Here is an 18,677-nt window from a genome sequence, read left to right as displayed (position 1 = left end):
GTTTATCCCAACTGACTGAAATAGTCCTACCGGGTCTGTGAGAAGGGAGTGGTTTAAAAATTTTTTCTGATGAAAGTTTTTTAACCAAAGCAAAAATAAAGTTATTCGTTGTTAAAAAATAAATCTTCGGAAAAGTCTTCACTTTCATCTTCGACAATTTAACCATCTTATGGTCACAATTTTTGAATTTCAGATCCTGGAATATTTCCATAATAACAGCTAGGGCGTTTGGAAATATTTCATAGTAAATTTGGCTAAGTTAAGCAGCAATTTACGTTTTGTGCAAAAGATAAAAGCGATTTTAGATTAAAGGAAACGATGTTAATATATTATTTCTGACTTTCTGCTGAAACAAGTGAAAATTAGTAAAACTCAAGCCATCAATCATATCGTATCCGACTGTGGTGACATTTTAAAGTAAACATTAAAAGTCATTTTTTGATTAAGTTAGCATAGGTATTACGCAATTTCTACAAGTGTTTTTGTTGATGTTTGCTTTTTGCGGATTCGAATAAAAGGCAGATCATCAATGAAGATACAAAAAAGAGACATTCATACATAAATATCAGAATACAGTGGCTACCACATACGAAGTGCAGTATGGTAGAAAACCTTTTGCATCGGATCTGAAATTCCCTTTCTATTCTTTTAATATTTTTTACTTGATTTGAATTAAATTTAAAACCAGTGTTTTGAATTCCAAAATAACTGCAAATCGGCTTCTCAAGAGAGGTACGATAAAGTTTAATTTCGGTCGGATGACAGTGTCGTCCAAATTTTTACCCTTGTGAGCTACCTAAGAGAATGGCTTTCTGGTCGGAGCAAGCTACGCTATACAAGTGTCCTTGCCTTGGTCGGAGGCAATCTCTCTCATTCAATCGCAGATCGGGCGGCAACCTACTTTTAATTTAGCGCCATCCCGCCCCAACCTGCGCCTGTGCGCGGGAAAGTTTTTTTTTATGATGTAGATAGGGCTTTACATGTATCCTATCACATGATTTTGTTGCTATTGCTCCACATTTTGACAAGAAAAATCTCCCAGATTTGTCGATGATTTCAGACAGCCAGACAGGCAAAGCAAAAGGGAGAAAAAGTAATCAAAAATCATAATCCATACAAATCAAAGGCCAATGTTCAGTTCTGCTTGAAAGGTAAGACTTCTTTATGCTTTTTACCTATCATTCACTAAACTTTTTTTGGGGTTAAAACGAAGTGAAATCATGAAACATGATTTGATCAACTTTGATCATTGATTTTCCTCTAGGCCGATGGTACAAAATGCCTAAAGCTTGAGAATTTTTAGAATTTTTAGAAAAGCCCAAAATTATCAAACATTTTGATGATGCCATAGTAGTTTTTCTGTAAATTTTGTCTGAGGGTTTACAAACAAACTGCTGAACCACCAAAGTAATTCTAAGCATGATTACAAAAGCGATTTCTTAATGCTAGAGGGAAAAAGTTTGTTACAAAATTGGATTCAGAGTTAATTCGTTCAGGGTAGGAGTGGTATTTTAATACTTTAATAAATGATATAAACTAAAATGGTCCTCCTTATCAAATAAAATATTGTCCTCAGGGAAATTAAGGCATGTCCAAATTTTTACCACGACCCACGGCATGGCCCGAACATGTTCGGGCCTGTTCGGACCATGCTCGGGCCACAAAAAAGTATTATTGAATCGGCCCGAACATTTTGTTCGGACCATGTTCGGGCCATGTATTTACAATTGATACGGATTTGCTCGGGCCATGTTAATTTTATTTACCTTTCCTGGTTTATCATCATCCATTGTTAAATATTTTCATTAGACAAATTCAAAGTTCCAAATACCAGTTTGATTCACAAAGTTGTATAACAGTACAAAAAACGATCCAGAAAAATTCTGCTTCGAATAGGAGAAGACCACGAGAAAAGGGAACGGGATAACGAATAAAAAGAAGACCATATTATGCATAGTGTCCTCCTGGGTTGGTTCCCCCCACTAAAAATCCAATTTTTTCTCCATTCCCCCCTCTTTTCTTTCCCCCACCATATTTCAAAATTTTTCGGTTCCCCCCTCTTTTTTGAATTTCCCCAGCTATTTGAAGATTTTGCGGTTCCCCCATATGGTTAACATAAAAATGCCTTAAATCAAATTTGAAATTTTGGGAAAGCTTGAAAATATAGCCTTGAAAGTGCTGGGAAAATGAAATTGTATTGAAAAGTTGGTTTATTTAAAAAGGTTTGCTGATTTTATTGCTTAAACAGGTTTTGCAATAAGATAACCTTGAGATCAGTGAAGTTCCCCCAGTCAAAATTTCCTAAATTTATGGTTTTCCTCCCTCTTTATTTTCCCCCAGCAAATTTCAAATTTTTCATTTTCCCCCATACTTTAAAAATAGGGCCAAAATCAGAATCCCCCCTTTATAAAGGGGGGGGGGGAGGACACTATGATTATGTAAGATTCAAATTATTCTTTTTAATAATTTTCCTAACTTAATTGGAAAATAGATGATTAACTTTTATATTTGAACAATATATATTTGAATAAAGATGAAGATTTTTAAATTTGTTTGGTAAAATAAGGAATTTAAAATATAAATATTGGGTCCTGAAATTACACGCGCGATTGTAGCAAGTTTTCAAAAATCTGGCCGGAACATGGTCCGAAACTGCGCGGGCCACGAGCGGGCCATTTTTAAAAAAGTATTAATCAATAGGCCCGAACATGTTCGGGCCATGCCGTGGGTCGTTTTTTACCTTGACCGGCCTAATTTAACTTGAGTCCCAAGTCGGCTAGTTCGAAACACGGGTCACGGGTCACGGGTCCGGGTCCGGGTCCGGGTCACGGGGCACGGGTTACGGGTCTCGGGCGACGGGGCGACAGGGCGACAGGGCAGCTCAGATCAAAGTAATTCAAACAGAAAATGTTTTAAAAACACTAAAAATTATCGAAAAAATCTATTTTAAGGTATTTTATCCACGTATGACTATTTAAAACGCTAAAACCTAACCACGTGCTTTCCACGTGCTTTCGAAGTTTGCGTCGTGTATAATGCAGACCAGAAAACACCGCAACATATTACATACATATAATAAGCTTATATTATCAATAATACACTTTTAGTGTTATATGCATGTTATATGTTATACGTAAGTAATATACATATTACGATACCCATCGCCTGAAAAGCGAGCTTTCTCAAGAAAATGATAGTACGGCTATTGTTAAATCATATCTCATTATATCCCCTCCATCACCTTGAGTATGAATATAATTTTAATGGGTAATAACGTAGAAATGATGGTTTTTTATAAATGTGTCAATATTTTCCACCTACCATTATGAACTTTTAATAAAAATGACGTCGTAATTATACTCATATCTCTAAAACCACTATCTTGCAGCATTTAATCGTTTTAAAACATGTCAATCTATATCCAGTTACATGATTAGCATCCTATTGAGTATGAAAAAACATTTTGCTGTAAATTGGTTCAGAGGCCTTATATTTCATGATTTTGACAATATTTTTGTCATTCAATATCATTTTGTCAAAATTTGTGGGTGACATATTATTTAAAAATTTTCATGATAATACTATTAGTATATAATTGTTTCAGACATACTATACTAGTAGTATTAGTACTATTATATGTGTTATGTAGTACGTGTTATGAATTATACGTCATGATATCGTTATATTTTTTCCGGTCTGTAAATTGTATGCCCCGTACCCGTGCCCCGTACCCCGTGTCCCGTAACCCGTGACCCGTGACCCGTGTTTCGAAGTAGCCGGTCCCAAGTGGGATTCGACTTTTCAGACAAAGGATTTTTGTCCATTTTATACTTAAACCACAACTCGTTCATGTCTATAGGTTTTTTTTTGGGTTTTCTTTTGATTCAATTTTCTTCTCTCCTGTAAAAAAGGTTGTAACGCTCAGGACGCCAAAATCAAAGGATTTTGTAGGAAAATTAGTTTTCACTTGTCAAATCATGTCACTTCATACATTGAAAGAAGTGATTGGAGTGTAGATCACTGGAATGACTGCCCGAATTGATTTTTTACCCAATGAAACTTTTTAAGCAAAAACAAAAAAATGCTGACATCAGCAACACTTGTGTTTAGAATAACTCAAGTTTGGCTGATGATATTAACATGAAATTTGGACCAAAGCTGCACATCGTCAAGGATCATTTACCATAAATTTTCAAATCTTGCTGACTTAGTAGAAATAGGTAAGCAAAATACGAAATTTTGCAATACAGTTTTGATTAAATTAAATTTTAAATTAAAATTAATTAAATTTCAAAATATTGACCATTTTAATGATGTGCAACTTTGTTCTAAATTTCATATTTATACCATCAGCCAAACTGTATTCAAAAAACAATTTTTGCTGACGTCAGCATTTTTTGGCTTTTGCCTAGTATCTTTTATATCTTTTGATGTAATTTGACAAGTGGAAACAGTGATTAAGGTACCTTTGAAATATTAAGACATGCCTTAAATTGCCTGAGTCCGTCAAATTTTTCATTACAGCATAACTAGACAAATTTTTTGAATCTGATAAATCTGATGAGGCAAAGCTTTTTTCTTTTTCCAGGATTTGAAATCTTGAAATGGATCATAAATGCATATTGATTTTTCTATGCTTATTTGGGATTTCAACATGTGCTAATCAAGATATACCAATCAATCATCGACCTATTGCTGACAGAGTCATGCATCACATTCTCCAGAATCAAAACTTTATGCATCATCTGAAATATTTGGAAGATTTTCAATTTGACTTCTCAGGGATGTCAGATCAAAGCTTATTCCAAACTCTAAAGCCAAGCTGTTTGCTAGAATTAATGAAAATTTCCCAAGGGCCTGATGTTGGAAAATGTGAGAATTTTCGTTATTTTTTTCTTATTGTTTTCTTTATCAGTATGAGCTCCGTACCCTAAGTCTGACAATATGATGTGTAAACTTTTGACACATTGAGTTGAATTTTTAAGATTCTAATATTGTGGCTGATTAAATAGTTTGCAGAAAATTTTAAACTCTCCATTCATGTTTAAAGGGATTATACTTTACTTCTAGATATGTTAAAGAGCAGCTAATTCCAGCTAATTCTGCATACTTATTTTCCTTTTTTTTTCAGACTTGGACGCATTAGGAAAGCCATCAGCGGGTCTTTTTGATGGAAATACTGCTTGGATAGGAAATTATGAGGAGTGCATGTCTATTCCCGATTCCCATTATTGTGACATGAAAAATGTTGCTCTTAACCTAGTGAATAGAGTTACAGTATGATTATTTTTAGCTTTATCAGCTTATTGGGGATACCTATATTTGTTTCATTTTTGTATCTTTAAGGGAAATCATTTGAGAAAAATCTCTCCCTAATAAAACAAAGCTTCTCCTAAATTTCAAGAAAAATTTAGATTTCCCTTGGTATTTATAGATTGCTAAAATATGTCATGCAAAAGTGAATTTATTTTGAGAAAAGTTTTTCTTTAAAGATTGCCAGTTCATAGCTTACCGTGAAAATGAAGTTTATTATTGAGTATGAGTATTCTGTCTTATTTCAGCTGTTGTCAAATTATGGTGTTTGTGCGCCAAAAGAGTGTGATATATTTGATGTAACAAATCTTTTGAATTCTTCTGTGAATTATTTAGAACATCAACTAAACAGTAAGTAAAAAAAGTTTTTCTTCAAACTTAATAAAAGTTTTCACTGTTACTTACTTGTGTTACTTGTGTAGGTGCTCGAGCATAGTGCTCAGGTAAGATTCTTGGTGAACCACGCCTCTGTTAATGATCAATCTGTTGAGAAATTCACTCTATAGAAATTTAAACTTATTCATAGACCAAATTACAAATATTGTGTCATATTTTTTCTCCATTTTAGGATCATTGAACTTCATCATGATCTTTCCAGCCAATCAGAGCATTTCACCTACAAACCCAGTACAACCCGTCCAAACAAACTCACTTTGTTATTCAGATGAAACTTATTCCAAATTCTCAAATGGTGCTATTGCAATGATGTAATGGGTAGCAGTTTTTCTGCCAATCTAAATTTATCTACATTTGCTTCTGCTTAAATGCTCCTCATGACCAGGGCTTTCCAAGCATGACAGTCCATGGCAACTTCTTCTAGTTGAACCAGCTCAGAATCTACATTTATCTCTCAGGCATTTTAAGGCCTGTCCAAATTTTCCGTAATTTTTAAACACCAATAGCACTCGCCAAGAGGTGTTCATTCATACCTTTTTGGAAGCGTATTAGGGTGTAGAATATGAAAAGTGCTGTTCGATAATTGTTTTGTTTGCCTAAATAAAGATATATGGATAAATAATGCAAAAAATGTAAAAATGCTGACGTCAGCAAAACTTATTTTTTAAATAACTTTTGATTGGCTTAATTTTAGATGCTGAAATTTTGCAATGCAAGAGAATATTGAAAAGCACATTTTGGATTAATTTTTTTTTTAGAAATTTGATGACTTCAGCAGAAATAAGTAAAAAAACGCATTTTTGCAAAAAATATGCTGACGTCAGCAAAATTTAAAAATATTTTTTTATTTAAAATGTGCCTATTCATAATGTCCTACTTTGGTTAAAATTTCAGCATCTAAAGTTAAGCCAATCAAAAGTTATTCAAAAAATAAGTTTTGCTGACGTCAGCATTTTTACATTTTTTGCAATATTTATTCATATATCTTTATTTAGGCAAGCAAAACAATTATTGAACAGCACTTTTCATATTCTACACCCTAATACGCTTCCAAAAAGGTATGAATGAACACCTCTTGGCGAGTGCTATTGGTGTTTAAAAATTACAGAAAATTTGGACATGCCTTAAAATGCCTGAGCTGATTATTTATTACTCAATGATTTAAAGATTTCAGCATTTTATTGGTCTAAATAACATAGATTCCTCCTCTCTGTCAATTATTAAATGCGATTAGGGAGATATGCACCAAAAAATATTGAGCACGAAAGAATGGTAGATATTGCCAATAATGTTGAATTTATTATTATTATTTTTTTAATTTTAGTGTTATTTCATCCATCATTTTTGCATTGTGTGTTATCGGAACTACATTGGAGCTTATTTTAACGCTTATCCAATCCATGATGATGGAGACTATGGGATACATGGATGATTTGAATTCATTACCAGTTGATTCTACACAAAAACAAACCAATTTGGCCTTTTCACCTGAAAGCTATTGTGAGTTTAGATAATCTCTTTTTTATTTGTCTTTTATATAAGATCTGATAAGATGAAAAATATTCTAAAGCTTCTAAAAATAAAAATAAAATTACAATCTGTAGAATTGGATGGACACAAATATTTAAAGCTAACTTTCAATCTCTACATGAAACCAAAACGATTCTGACGAGCCTAAGAGTTTCTCATGTCATATTTCATAGCATTTGTAACTTTTGCCTGCAAACTCGTTACAGGGGGCTCTATCAAAGACGCTATATTCCATTTTGCAATAGAGATTAAGAAGAACATATTATAACCATATTGATTTTTATTTTCAATTCTTATTCCAGCCAACATATTCCTTCGGTTCTTCCTATGTTTTTCTATTATCCGAAATTCGAAAGCCATATTTAACACTGATGTTCCATCAAGTGCAATATTATCAATCAATGGAATTAGAACCCTCTCTATTTGGTGGGTCATTCTTGGTCATCTGATTATCCATTTGACAAGCTCAGGTAGGTATGAGCTTCCAAAAAGAAGAGAAATCTTCAAGTTTAAGTCCTATTCATGATATGCACCATTGCAATGTCTTCTGATATTACATCACAGATTCAATAGCCGATTGGTTGTAAGTGACGTAAAATCAGTCTACGCGTCATTTTCAACCAATCAGCTGTTGGGTCCGTGGAAGACAATGGTGCATATCATGAAAATTATATTTCCACCTAATTTTTTATCATGGGGATAGAATTTATTCAGGTTATTTACTAGTACTACGATTGGTTCGATGTCGTTAAGATGATACAATTTCATCTTTTTTGACCCGTATGAAAATTTCCACACAGCTTTTGAAACATCTGTTTTTTCTTATTTTAGATAATCCAGTGATATTTTTGAATGACTGGTTGAAGCGCTTTTCATTTCAAGCTATTGGTAATGCGCCTGTTTCTGTTGATTCATTCTTTGTGCTCAGGTAATAATTATCGACTTTCTGTTGTGTTTACTAAAGAGATACAGATTTTAGGCTGGCTGGCCCACATTTAGTATACATTTATAGACTCATCTTTACTCGGGACCTTTCTCTTCGAGATACAGATTTTAGGCTGGCTCACATTTAGTATACATTTAAAGACTCATGTTTACTTAGGGCCTTTCTCTAGACGATATGGTTGCAAGATCAAAGGCTGGCTCACATTTGGTTATTGGTATCATTGAAACAAAATTTATCCCTGAGCAATGTATTCGTCTATGTAATTTTAATTATCTCTGTGAATATCCATGTTTTTTTCCAGTGGATTATTGGTTGGATATTTGAGTTTCAAACGATTTGAAACACATGGAAAATTACCTTTACTGAGATATTACTTGCATCGTTATATCAGGTACGACTGTTCATCCAATTATATAACTGGGTTCAAAATATATGCGGTTACAAGCCTGTGGTTTGTTGCTTCTAAATTCTAAATTTTCTAATTCCAAGTGGTTTTTTAAAATAGACAGGTGTCCTTCATTTGGACAATTTCGACCAATTTAACATCTTGAATGTCTATCATTGAGACATTCAAGTTTAACTAAATAGGGCTCTGAAAAGAAGACCATGGAGGTTCACTTAGATTAGTAATTCGTGGAGGAAATCTGTTGGGGAGGTAAGAGTCTCCATTCTGGGCCTCAAATTAAAGCCAGATTGACATTATATTTTCCGAAGTCTGAATCGCTGCTTCAAAAACGCTGAGCTTGCATAAAGATTGCAACCAATCATCAAAGCAAAAGATAGCGCGTGACGTAACTTAATTGTTCGATTCAACACTACAATATCTTCACTTAAATATAACATTTTAATGACCAGAGAGTTTACAATGTTTTGATTGCAAAGTGTCGAATAAGAATTGGAACTGTCTGCGTTTTTAATGGAGCTGTGGAATGTTTTTTGCAGAATAAGCAAAGTAAACAGACTCATGAATAGATACACTGTCTTTAACAATCTTTTAGGTTAACACCATCTTATCTTTACCTCATCTTCTTCGTAACGTACCTCTATCCATACTTTGGAAGTGGACCTACATGGAGAGGTAGCCCTGAAGCCGAACATTGCTCATCGTACTGGTGGACTAATATTTTGTATATCAATAACATTTATCCGGATGTTGGGCATGAGGTATGATATATGACTTGTTTGCCTTGGAAAATACTTTGTGTTTTTAAAGGTTTTATTTTACAGTGTTCCCGTTTCATATCAGACACATTTTGTATCAGGACTATCTGCCCATTGTTATATTAATGATATGAGCATCCCTCCCAATTGGGGAATGGGTCCTACTACTTTCAAAGTAGGAAGATTGTTATATTGTGCTGATATAAACAAAAAAATGTTTTCTTTTCCTCTTTTTAACCAATCTTGCTCCACATCCGTGTCAATCCAATGTGAAAAAGCTAACGAGTAAGCAAAGGATATGACTCATATTACAAAAAAAAACCTTTAAAACTTGACAGGAGTTTCTTATTCCATATCTTGATCCAGGAGGGGGTGTACTAGGTAAAGCTAAAGCCTTTTCACATCGTCGGAAGGACTTTCAAAGGGGTTGCAAAAGTCTTAAAAAACCTGAATAGTTCATAAATTTTTGAAATTTTGATCAAAATGTGATAATTTCTGCTGAAGTTTTTGGAAAATATTCAGTAACAGGGTTGTATACGTCAAAAGTTGGAAAAAAAATTTTCTAAGGGTTGATTGTGGAATCTTTGTTCAAACATACCCATCATCCTGCAAACCCAGTACCTCTTGATAGGCCTTTCAACCGTTGTTAAAGTGCAATTTTATTAAAGTGATGGCGTTAAAAGTAGTTGCATTGACGTTTCACGCACAGATACACAAAGACTAAGGAAAACAATAAAAGTTAATTTTTCTAAATTTAAGGGTTTCGAAATTATCTAATGTTTATCTTGTAGTGCTATGTTGTGAGTTGGTATTTGGCAAATGACATGCAATTCTACATCATTTCACCTTTGATCATGTGGGTTATGTACAGGTAAAAAGCATGTCTCAAATTTATTTGGTAAATCCAATTTAACACTATCCATAATTTAATATAAGTCATATGACCGCTATAAATTTTTAAAACCAATAAATGCCTAATAAAACCTTTTCGTAAATCTTGTTTTCAATTACACACCTAAGATAACACCTAATGATTACCGCTATCATCATGAGCCAAGGGCCAATTTTCACTATTTTATCAGGTTAAGGTGGTCAAAATCTAAAATGACCCTCATTGAGATGAATCTGATAATAAGATAAAAAAAAATTTATTTCCAGACTTTTAAATTCGCCTTGTCCCCTTGGTTACCTAATTCGGGTATTACGTTTATATTAATTTGTTTTAGGTTTAAAAAAACTGGTGTCTTCCTGGTTCTTGGTGTTTTTATCTTCGAAGTTCTATTGGCAAATGGTTTGTTGATCCATTTAAAGAAAGCCTCTCCAATATTCTTAGATTTAAGGTAAGTCGGTCACAGCAATTTTTGTACGCTAGATCAGGTAATTAAATTAATTTGAAGAAGTATTGGAATATTTTGAAATTCAATATCTTTCTAAAAAAGTTTTCAACTTTTACCTAATGAAGCAATTATTTTTTTGATGAAAAATTCTTATTTTCAGCAATATACAAGCTGTGTTGGCTTACCAAATTGACATTTACTTCAAACCATGGACAAGAATCGGACCCTACATTCTTGGTATTGTTCTTGGATACATTATGTTCTATAAGAAAACTTACCAGGGGAAGTATCCAAAGGTACAACAATCAATATTAGTATATAAAACTCTTCAATGATTGGCTTTCCATCATTAAGACTTAAATATTTGGATGGGTCACAAGCAAAAAAGTTTTTTGTTGCTTCTTGCCTGTGACCCATCCAAATATTTAAGTCTTATTATTAGTAGAAAAGTAGAAAATGCAGATCTCTAAAATATATTTTAGCAATTTGTATCCATATCATATTAGGTCACATCCAATGACGTACAATCCCGAAGGGTCAGAAGCGAATCTACGACGTAGGATTTGAAACCACTAATTCCTACCTAAGATGCGAGGCCTTAAGCGGCCTGCATAGTTTTTATACAAATTCCAGATTGAAAGTTGAATTTTCCGTTAGATTTGAAAAAATATACCACTCGAAAACAAAGAAACTGCTAAATTCAATCCGTCATCAAAAATACGGCGTATATTCTGAGGCTTCACTTTTTCTTGCCCGAGAAAGGTTAAAGATTCACTTCTAGCTCTTCGGGCTTTTACTTCAATGATCACATTGTACGCATTTCGTCATATCACCCACAGGAGAGGGAAGCAAATGCAGACACCAGTTCTGGTTGATTTTATGCAGTGTAGTTCAAATACACCAGCTCAAATATGAATTTTGATTTCAATTCATTTGAAAAGTTCACGTGAAGTATGATTTTTTTTTCTCTTCAGCTCTTTTATGCTTTTGGTTGGTTCGTAGCCTTTGGACTTGGTTTTGCTGTCGTTTATGGGCCTTACTCTGCAACTAAACATTCTTGGAGCGAAGCAGAAAATATCATTTATGGAATGTCTTTCCGCCTTGTTTGGGCGGTTGCGTTATGTTGGGTTATCTATGCTTGTCATAATGGTCACGGGAGTAAGAGTACTATTTAATTCATGATATGCACCACTGCAATGTTTTCTGACATTACATCACGGAACCAATCCCTCATTGGTTGTAAGTGACGTAAAATCAGTCCATACGTCACTTTCAACCAATCAGCTATTCGATGGAATGGAAGACATTGCAATGGTGCATATCATGAATTAGGACGTATCTAACCGACACTTTTAGATAAGATTCTTATTAATCCAATGATGAATTGGCCAATAATTTACATAAAGAATTTTACAGTGAAATAAATAGAATCACAAAGTGCTCAAGAAAATTCCAAAAAAATTCGAGCGAAATATCAAGAAATAAAGAGCCTATAAGTTAGTTCTTTATTTCTTGATATAAACCATTATAGCAAACAGACAATTTTGAATCCTAAAAAGTGCTTCACATTCAGGTTTACTAAGATTGCCAGGACACCAGATATCTATATGAGTGCGTCAATGAATGAATTTGTATACCTTATCGGGGAAAAAATGTCAGGGGAAAGTGAATAAATTTTGAGTGGGTGTCGAAATTTTCCCCCGACTAAGTAAAACCCCGACATTTTTCCCCCGATAAAGTACCTGACGTCGGTCTACCCTTTTATCTCAATTCAAGTCCCTTTTCATCAAAATATATTTTTGAAAATTTGAATTTCCTAACAAAATATTCCAAACTGACATTGCCATGTCTGGTAATTCTAATGCGAAGCTTTGAAAAAAAATTACTTTCATCAAATTTCTCAACCTGCATTTGTAGGTATCATCAATGATTTTCTTGGATGGAAAGTGTTTATACCGTTGAGTCGCTTAACATATGGAGTTTATTTGATCCATTATTATTTGCTGGATTTCATCTTTGATTCCATGAAAACAACTTTTCATACATCTGAAGTTAACGTGGTAAGTGATTAGTCTTTCACATTTTGTATTTACAAAACAAACTTTTTCAAACAAGGCGTAGGCAAAGAGTAGACTAAGCTATCCAACGGACTATAAACAAACTTCTAACTACTTCTAGATCCGGAGATATAAGCATTTAAAGTTTGAACTAGCGATTTTCTTTAAAAACTTAGAAAAAATGAACGTGTCATAATGATCCAAGTTAATGAATAATTGGTATTTTAGGTCAGAGAATTCTTGAGATATGGTTGTGCCAAATTTTGACACCAACATAAGGGTTTTTTAAAGCCTCTAAGCGATCTCGCATATTTAAGATTGATTTATCGACGAGTTAAAGCTCACCCATAGTGGTAGCGTGCAGCATAGCAGCTAAGCACTAATCAACAATGGAAGACTATAGTTTATACTATAGGTTGGATTTTTAAAATAAGAAATTTACTAAATTATTAGTGTCAAGAAATAAAGAACTAACTCTTTTCTAATTAATTAATTATTCTTGATGCCTTATTACATGAATATTACTATTCATTTTATTAACACTAATTGAAAAATTTCGTGTTAATAAAACCCCCCTTAATTAAAACCAGCCGCGCTGTTTCCTTGAAAAAGCAGAAAAAATCGTGTTAATTTCAGATCGTGCAAATTCCAAGGCCGTTAAATACTTACCTAGTAATATTTGTGTAATATGGTATTCCGCTGAAATTTCGAATTTACTTGAGCAATTTGTGACTTTTTTTTTCTATTTTTCATTTCAGGCATTTTTATTTATCCCGATCATGGTGACGTCATATTTCATGTCATACATTGTTGCTGTGTGCATCGAATATCCAGTTTTCAATCTAGAAAAGCTGTTCCTCAAATTCTAAGGAAAAATTCTTTATAAAGAATAGCTAGGAATATTTAAAAATTTTAAGTTTAAGGGAAAGTTCCGTTTCATAGAGGTCAATAGACCTGCGAAATAAAATAAAAAAATAAAATAAGAGATAGTCAGATAGTCAGATGGTTTGAGATATATCCTTAAATTATTTTTGCTTAACTATTTTCGAAACTTGACATATGACAATTTAAAAACTCTAAAAATGGGTTTTTATTTCTTGCTGAAAGTCAGAAACTATTTAAAAAAAAATATTTTAACTTTGGAAAAGAGTTAAACAAAATTATTTGTAAGAGTTGCTCAGGATAATAAAAAGAACCGAATTAATAGGAACAGAATTAAGGTGCGATGGCCAACTGGTCTAGGGCGTCAGCGTCGAAGCCCTGCTCTTTCCAACGTTCTGTTCAGTTCATAGATAACTGAGCCGGCTGGCCGTGGAACCCTTGAAGACAATCGAAAGACTGTCTAAAAGTTCTAGATTACTGGGCTATCCACGTAAAATATCGACTCGATCTATCTAATATCTCAAACCATCACTTAATAAGAATAGTTTCATCTTTATATTCAACAATTTCAGATGATAATACAGTTTTGGAATCCACTATTTTAATTTTTTAATTACATACCAAATTTTTATAAACATACAACAAAGTATTTTTGACTTTTTTAAGAATTCATTCATTTATCCATTTCAAATTTCATATTATATATTATTAATTTATCTTTTTTTTATTATTTTGTAAATTGCGACACAACTTTTAAATTAGTTTTTACCTTAGTTAATTTTTACATAATTCTGTTACCTGTTTACTGTTAGATTTTTACCGAATTGACCACAACAAAAAAGTAATTGATATTCATTTATTACCCTCTTTTTGCAGCGATACTAATCTTTCCCCTTTTATTTTATTTTACAGGAATAACAAAGAACTAAAAAAAATAAGAAATGATAAGATTTTTATCCATTTTGTGTACATTACTCACTTTATCATCATGTCAACACCAATATATCAATCATCGACCAATCGCTGATCGAATAGCATACCACGTGACCAAAAATCAAAATTTCATGCAACAATTGAAATATTTTAAAGAATTTCAATTCGATTTTTCACAAGTTGACTCCACTTGTATACAGTATCCAAAATTGAATTGTTTAAAAGAACTTTTGAAGATTTCCCAAGGACCAGATGTTGGAAAATGTAAGCGACACAATTTTAAGTCACTCTCTGTTTTTTGAATGAACACTTTCAATGACAGATAAACACACTATCTTTACGTCAATTTGGTTCAATATATCCTGAAGCATTGAAATAATTTATAAACAGAGCTTAATCAGAACGCTGTAGTCTAGATCTCAAAAAATATCAATCTTTTTTCTTGAAATTGAAAAATTCATATTTATTTTCACCAGACTTGGACGCATTGGGAAAGCCACCAACTGGTCTGTTTGAAGGGAACGTCAATTGGATTGGAAATTATGAAGAGTGCATGTCTATTCCCAATACGCATTATTGTGACATGAAAAATGTGGCAGTCAAAGTACTCGGTAGAACCATTGTAAGTCATGTCTAATATTTTCGTCAAGTTAAACAAATAATATCGTTGCCTGACCTAGTTTAAGGTGTATTATAAACCATTCAAACCTATACTCTACAATGGTGTGTGTGCGAGTTTACTAGACTGAAACAATGACACCGGGGACATTTGACCCTAGTGAAATGGAACGAATTTCTTCATTTTACCTGAAATTATTAAAATCCATCTATTTTAGTACGTCGGTCATATTTTTGTGGCTTTCGAGATTCTCTTAGATTTTTACAGGTTCGATTAAAGTATTCGTCAGTTTTTTTGGAGGACGTCGACTTTCTGATATAAAAGCAGTGTGTAATTTTCTTCTCGACGCGGTAACGTCTTTCAAGGTTTTCAAGAAAAGATGTTAATTGAGGCAAAAATAAGCTTATTAAAAAAATTGATATGCCTTCCTTTCATTTAGCCTCTATCAACATATGGAGTTTGTATCCAAAAGAAATGTGACATTTATGACGTGACGAAACTTTTGAATTCAACGGTCAATTGCTTGAACCAGTACTTGAACAGTAAGTTAAAACTATACATCATAATCATCGATCTCCCTGTTTATTGTGAGTCTTCTAAAATGCTGTGCAGAAGCTTCGATACGATCTTGGAAGGAGCATGGAAATAGTATCCGGCGTATTGGAGGCGCCTAGCTTGCGAAACTCGAGTGATTGGTTTCAAGGAACCATATATCAAAGCCTTTGGTGGAGGAATGTCACGCTAAGATAGGACTCTTCTCAAAAGCAAGCCTGATATGTATGAGTTCCATCAAGTTGTCTTTCAAATAGTTTTGCCCAGGAGTTTCTATACATTAAATCTCTCAAAGGATTAAAATAAACCAGCTGCGCTGGAATCTCCGGCTTAAGAGATTAAAAGATGTGAAAGATGAGTTTGTTGAGTTAGTTGTGTTAGAACGTTGCCCACAAACTACTAATCAGAACAGATCAGAAAGCAAAGTAATAATTCTATTGCAGAGCGAGTATGAGAAATAATCTTAACGAATATAAATAAACCAGCTGAAAGTTTAGCTCTTCTAAGTGATTACACATGCACTTTCTTGCCTAAAGAACCAACCCCACCCCTCCCCCGCCCACTCATCCTCGACTAAAAAGTTCAAAATTGGAGCTAAAGGAGATAAATATTTAGGAGTCAATATTTCCAAGTTCTTATAAATTTATTTTTTTCTAAACTTGCCAATATTGAAGCCATGATGCGCCGTTGATTTGATTGTCCGGATAAAATTTTGGGGAGAAAAATAGCCTAAATTAGAGGCCGCGGCTTTTTTAGCTAAGCATTATTTTTTCTGTTGGGATAATACTTGGAGGAGAGTAGGATAAACCAAATAAAATGGTACAATAGTGTGTATGTAATAAATAGTGGTATATTTGGAAAAAACCTGTTTCGGGTTTAAAAATCTTCAAAAGGAACGGTCCCAAAAAATATTTTCAGATATAACACTGTGAAAATTTCTCCGATCTTGTTAAAATTTACACAGGAATTGTTTTTTAGTATCCTTTACTGAATTCTCATAGTGATATGTTTGTAAAAAATCTGTGTCGGGTTTGAAAAATCAAAAGGAACGGTCGCCAGTCAACAATGATGAATACAAAACAGGATCATTTTCAGCCATACACATAACACCATAAAAATTACTCAGATCATTTTCAAATTTGCACTGTAATGTTGTAATTTTAGTATTCTCTTTTGAATTCCAATGGCTGTGTGTTTGAAAGTTTCATTTCCAAGTTACAGAGTTTTATGGTTTTGTGTGTCTAGGCTAGAAGAGAAGTTAGCCATATGCAAGATTTAAGCACTCGATCAGCTGACGATTCATGGCCAAAATTTCTCCAAAGTCTTTCCACATTGTTAGAGAACCAGTATGCATTAAACTTCTCATAAATCATGTCCAAAACATCATGAATGATGATGAAAATGATCATTTTTTCACTGAGATTTGCCCATTCGCTACACCACAGTCAGCTAGTCCACTTTCGGCAGCCATCTTTTTCTAAATACTTTCGGCGAATAAAATCCACTGACCTTTATATAACCCTGGACCAAGCAATATCTACCAGCTTGGTCCAGGGTATATAAAGGTCAGTGATAAAATCACAATATTATCGGAATCCAGATAATCCGTTTTTATTCAATCGGAATAGATCATCGGATTGATCATGTTCAAAAATAGTGTGACATTCAGTGAACTCAAAAATTGAAAAAAATATAGTATTTCTTGAATACCTTGAGAAATATTTCAAATATAACGTTGAAATTTTATATTATGATCGGTATTTACACAAAAGAACATATTTTGATGAAAAAAATGCTAAAATGAGTAAAATGTGTGGCTCCAGGTCCAAATATGTCCAAATAAGTGTTTTGTCAGCCACCTCAAAGGAGGAAATGGTTTGTTTGAAAATGACACTTGAATCGGTAACTAGAGGTATCATATTATCTCAAAACAGATAAAAGAGCAAAATTTTGAGACTGGTTGGTTTTGTAGGCCACCAGTGTTGTCAGCCACATAAACGACTCATAGCTTATCTTGAAATATCTTGTAACCCAGTAAGCCACTTAATTTCGCTCCAAAACAATTGGAAAGGTTAATCATTCTACTTAGTCTTGGTGAAAAAATAAACTGTTAGCCACAAAAAATACTCATTTTATTAACATAATTGTCAGCCACTTTGAAAATGTCACAAAACAGGCCTTTATTTTTGAACACGATCGATTAGATAAACAAAAAAAAATGTCTTGACCGTCGGAAGAGAGAATTAAAGGCTCCTAGGCCGGAGCAAAAATTTAGTCTTCGTTACAATACTCAATTTAAATGGAGAAAAAGTTTTAATAATCTATTTGACACATGAACATTGTTTTTATTTCCCTTTTCGTTATTTTTCAGCCTCGTTTGATTTCCTTCAAATTAAACCAGCAGATAAACCAGCCATTGCCAACCCTTCATATCCTGTACCAGTGTATTCTAAATGTTTTGATAACTCAACTGGTCATCAGTATACCTCTGGTGCTTACGTTATGATGTAAGTACTAAGACTACGTTTGTGATTTTAGCACAATACTGACTTATTTTTTTTTTTTTGGTCTTAATACATCTATCAATCCTTAAGCTGTGCGGCTAGCTTGTGAAGGGACTGGTACGGGATGAAAATTTATTTTTGGCGTCGGTATCAATAGCACAAGAGCAGCGAGGAGGAGTACTTTTTTAGAAATTGTAGGATACCCTTGCATTGAGGTGAGGTTTGCCATTTAGCTGAGCTATTCGAATGCCTAATATAACTTGCGTTCTATCACAATGAAATAGAGTTGGACGAGAATTTGATTGGCTCGTTGTGGGCAGTCTTAAAAATGCCTTGTGCCGAGAACCTTTTTTCCGTCTAAAGTCATTACCAGTCCCTTAAAAGCCTACCGCGCTATTAACGTTTGATAGATGTATATGGCCTTAACCCTGTAACTGCCGTGGCATT

General features: G+C 33.6%; 2 protein-coding genes across 4 annotated transcripts in view; both read left to right on the top strand.

The window, feature by feature from the left end:
• Positions 1-962: 962 nt before the first annotated feature.
• Positions 963-13,836, top strand: LOC136821545 (nose resistant to fluoxetine protein 6-like). The gene is made up of 16 exons (XM_067077769.1): positions 963-1,151; positions 4,589-4,872; positions 5,132-5,277; positions 5,562-5,664; positions 5,882-6,020; positions 7,034-7,209; positions 7,542-7,709; positions 8,071-8,167; positions 8,487-8,576; positions 9,184-9,349; positions 10,138-10,217; positions 10,573-10,686; positions 10,844-10,979; positions 11,658-11,841; positions 12,601-12,743; positions 13,499-13,836. Exons 2-16 carry the CDS (start codon positions 4,605-4,607, stop codon positions 13,607-13,609), a joined length of 2,121 nt encoding a protein of 706 aa, XP_066933870.1. The 5' UTR covers positions 963-1,151; positions 4,589-4,604; the 3' UTR covers positions 13,610-13,836.
• A 702-nt stretch (positions 13,837-14,538) lies between these two features.
• The window catches only part of LOC136821543 (nose resistant to fluoxetine protein 6-like), a 42,161-nt gene continuing 38,022 nt past the window's right edge, over positions 14,539-18,677 (top strand). For all 3 annotated transcript variants that reach the window (XM_067077766.1, XM_067077768.1, XM_067077767.1), the window contains exons 1-4: positions 14,539-14,819; positions 15,032-15,177; positions 15,614-15,716; positions 18,098-18,233. In XM_067077766.1, the coding sequence (XP_066933867.1) occupies positions 14,564-14,819; positions 15,032-15,177; positions 15,614-15,716; positions 18,098-18,233 (641 nt within the window). In that variant the 5' untranslated portion in view covers positions 14,539-14,563. The remainder of the gene's footprint in view (positions 14,820-15,031; positions 15,178-15,613; positions 15,717-18,097; positions 18,234-18,677) is intronic.

This window comes from Clytia hemisphaerica, unplaced genomic scaffold (assembly GCF_902728285.1).
Source record: "Clytia hemisphaerica strain Z4C2 unplaced genomic scaffold, Clytia hemisphaerica genome assembly, whole genome shotgun sequence".
In the NCBI taxonomy this organism is placed as follows: Eukaryota; Metazoa; Cnidaria; class Hydrozoa; order Leptothecata; family Clytiidae; genus Clytia; species Clytia hemisphaerica.
Note: the sequence above shows the minus strand (reverse complement) of the source record. Positions and strands in the feature narration are given on the sequence as shown.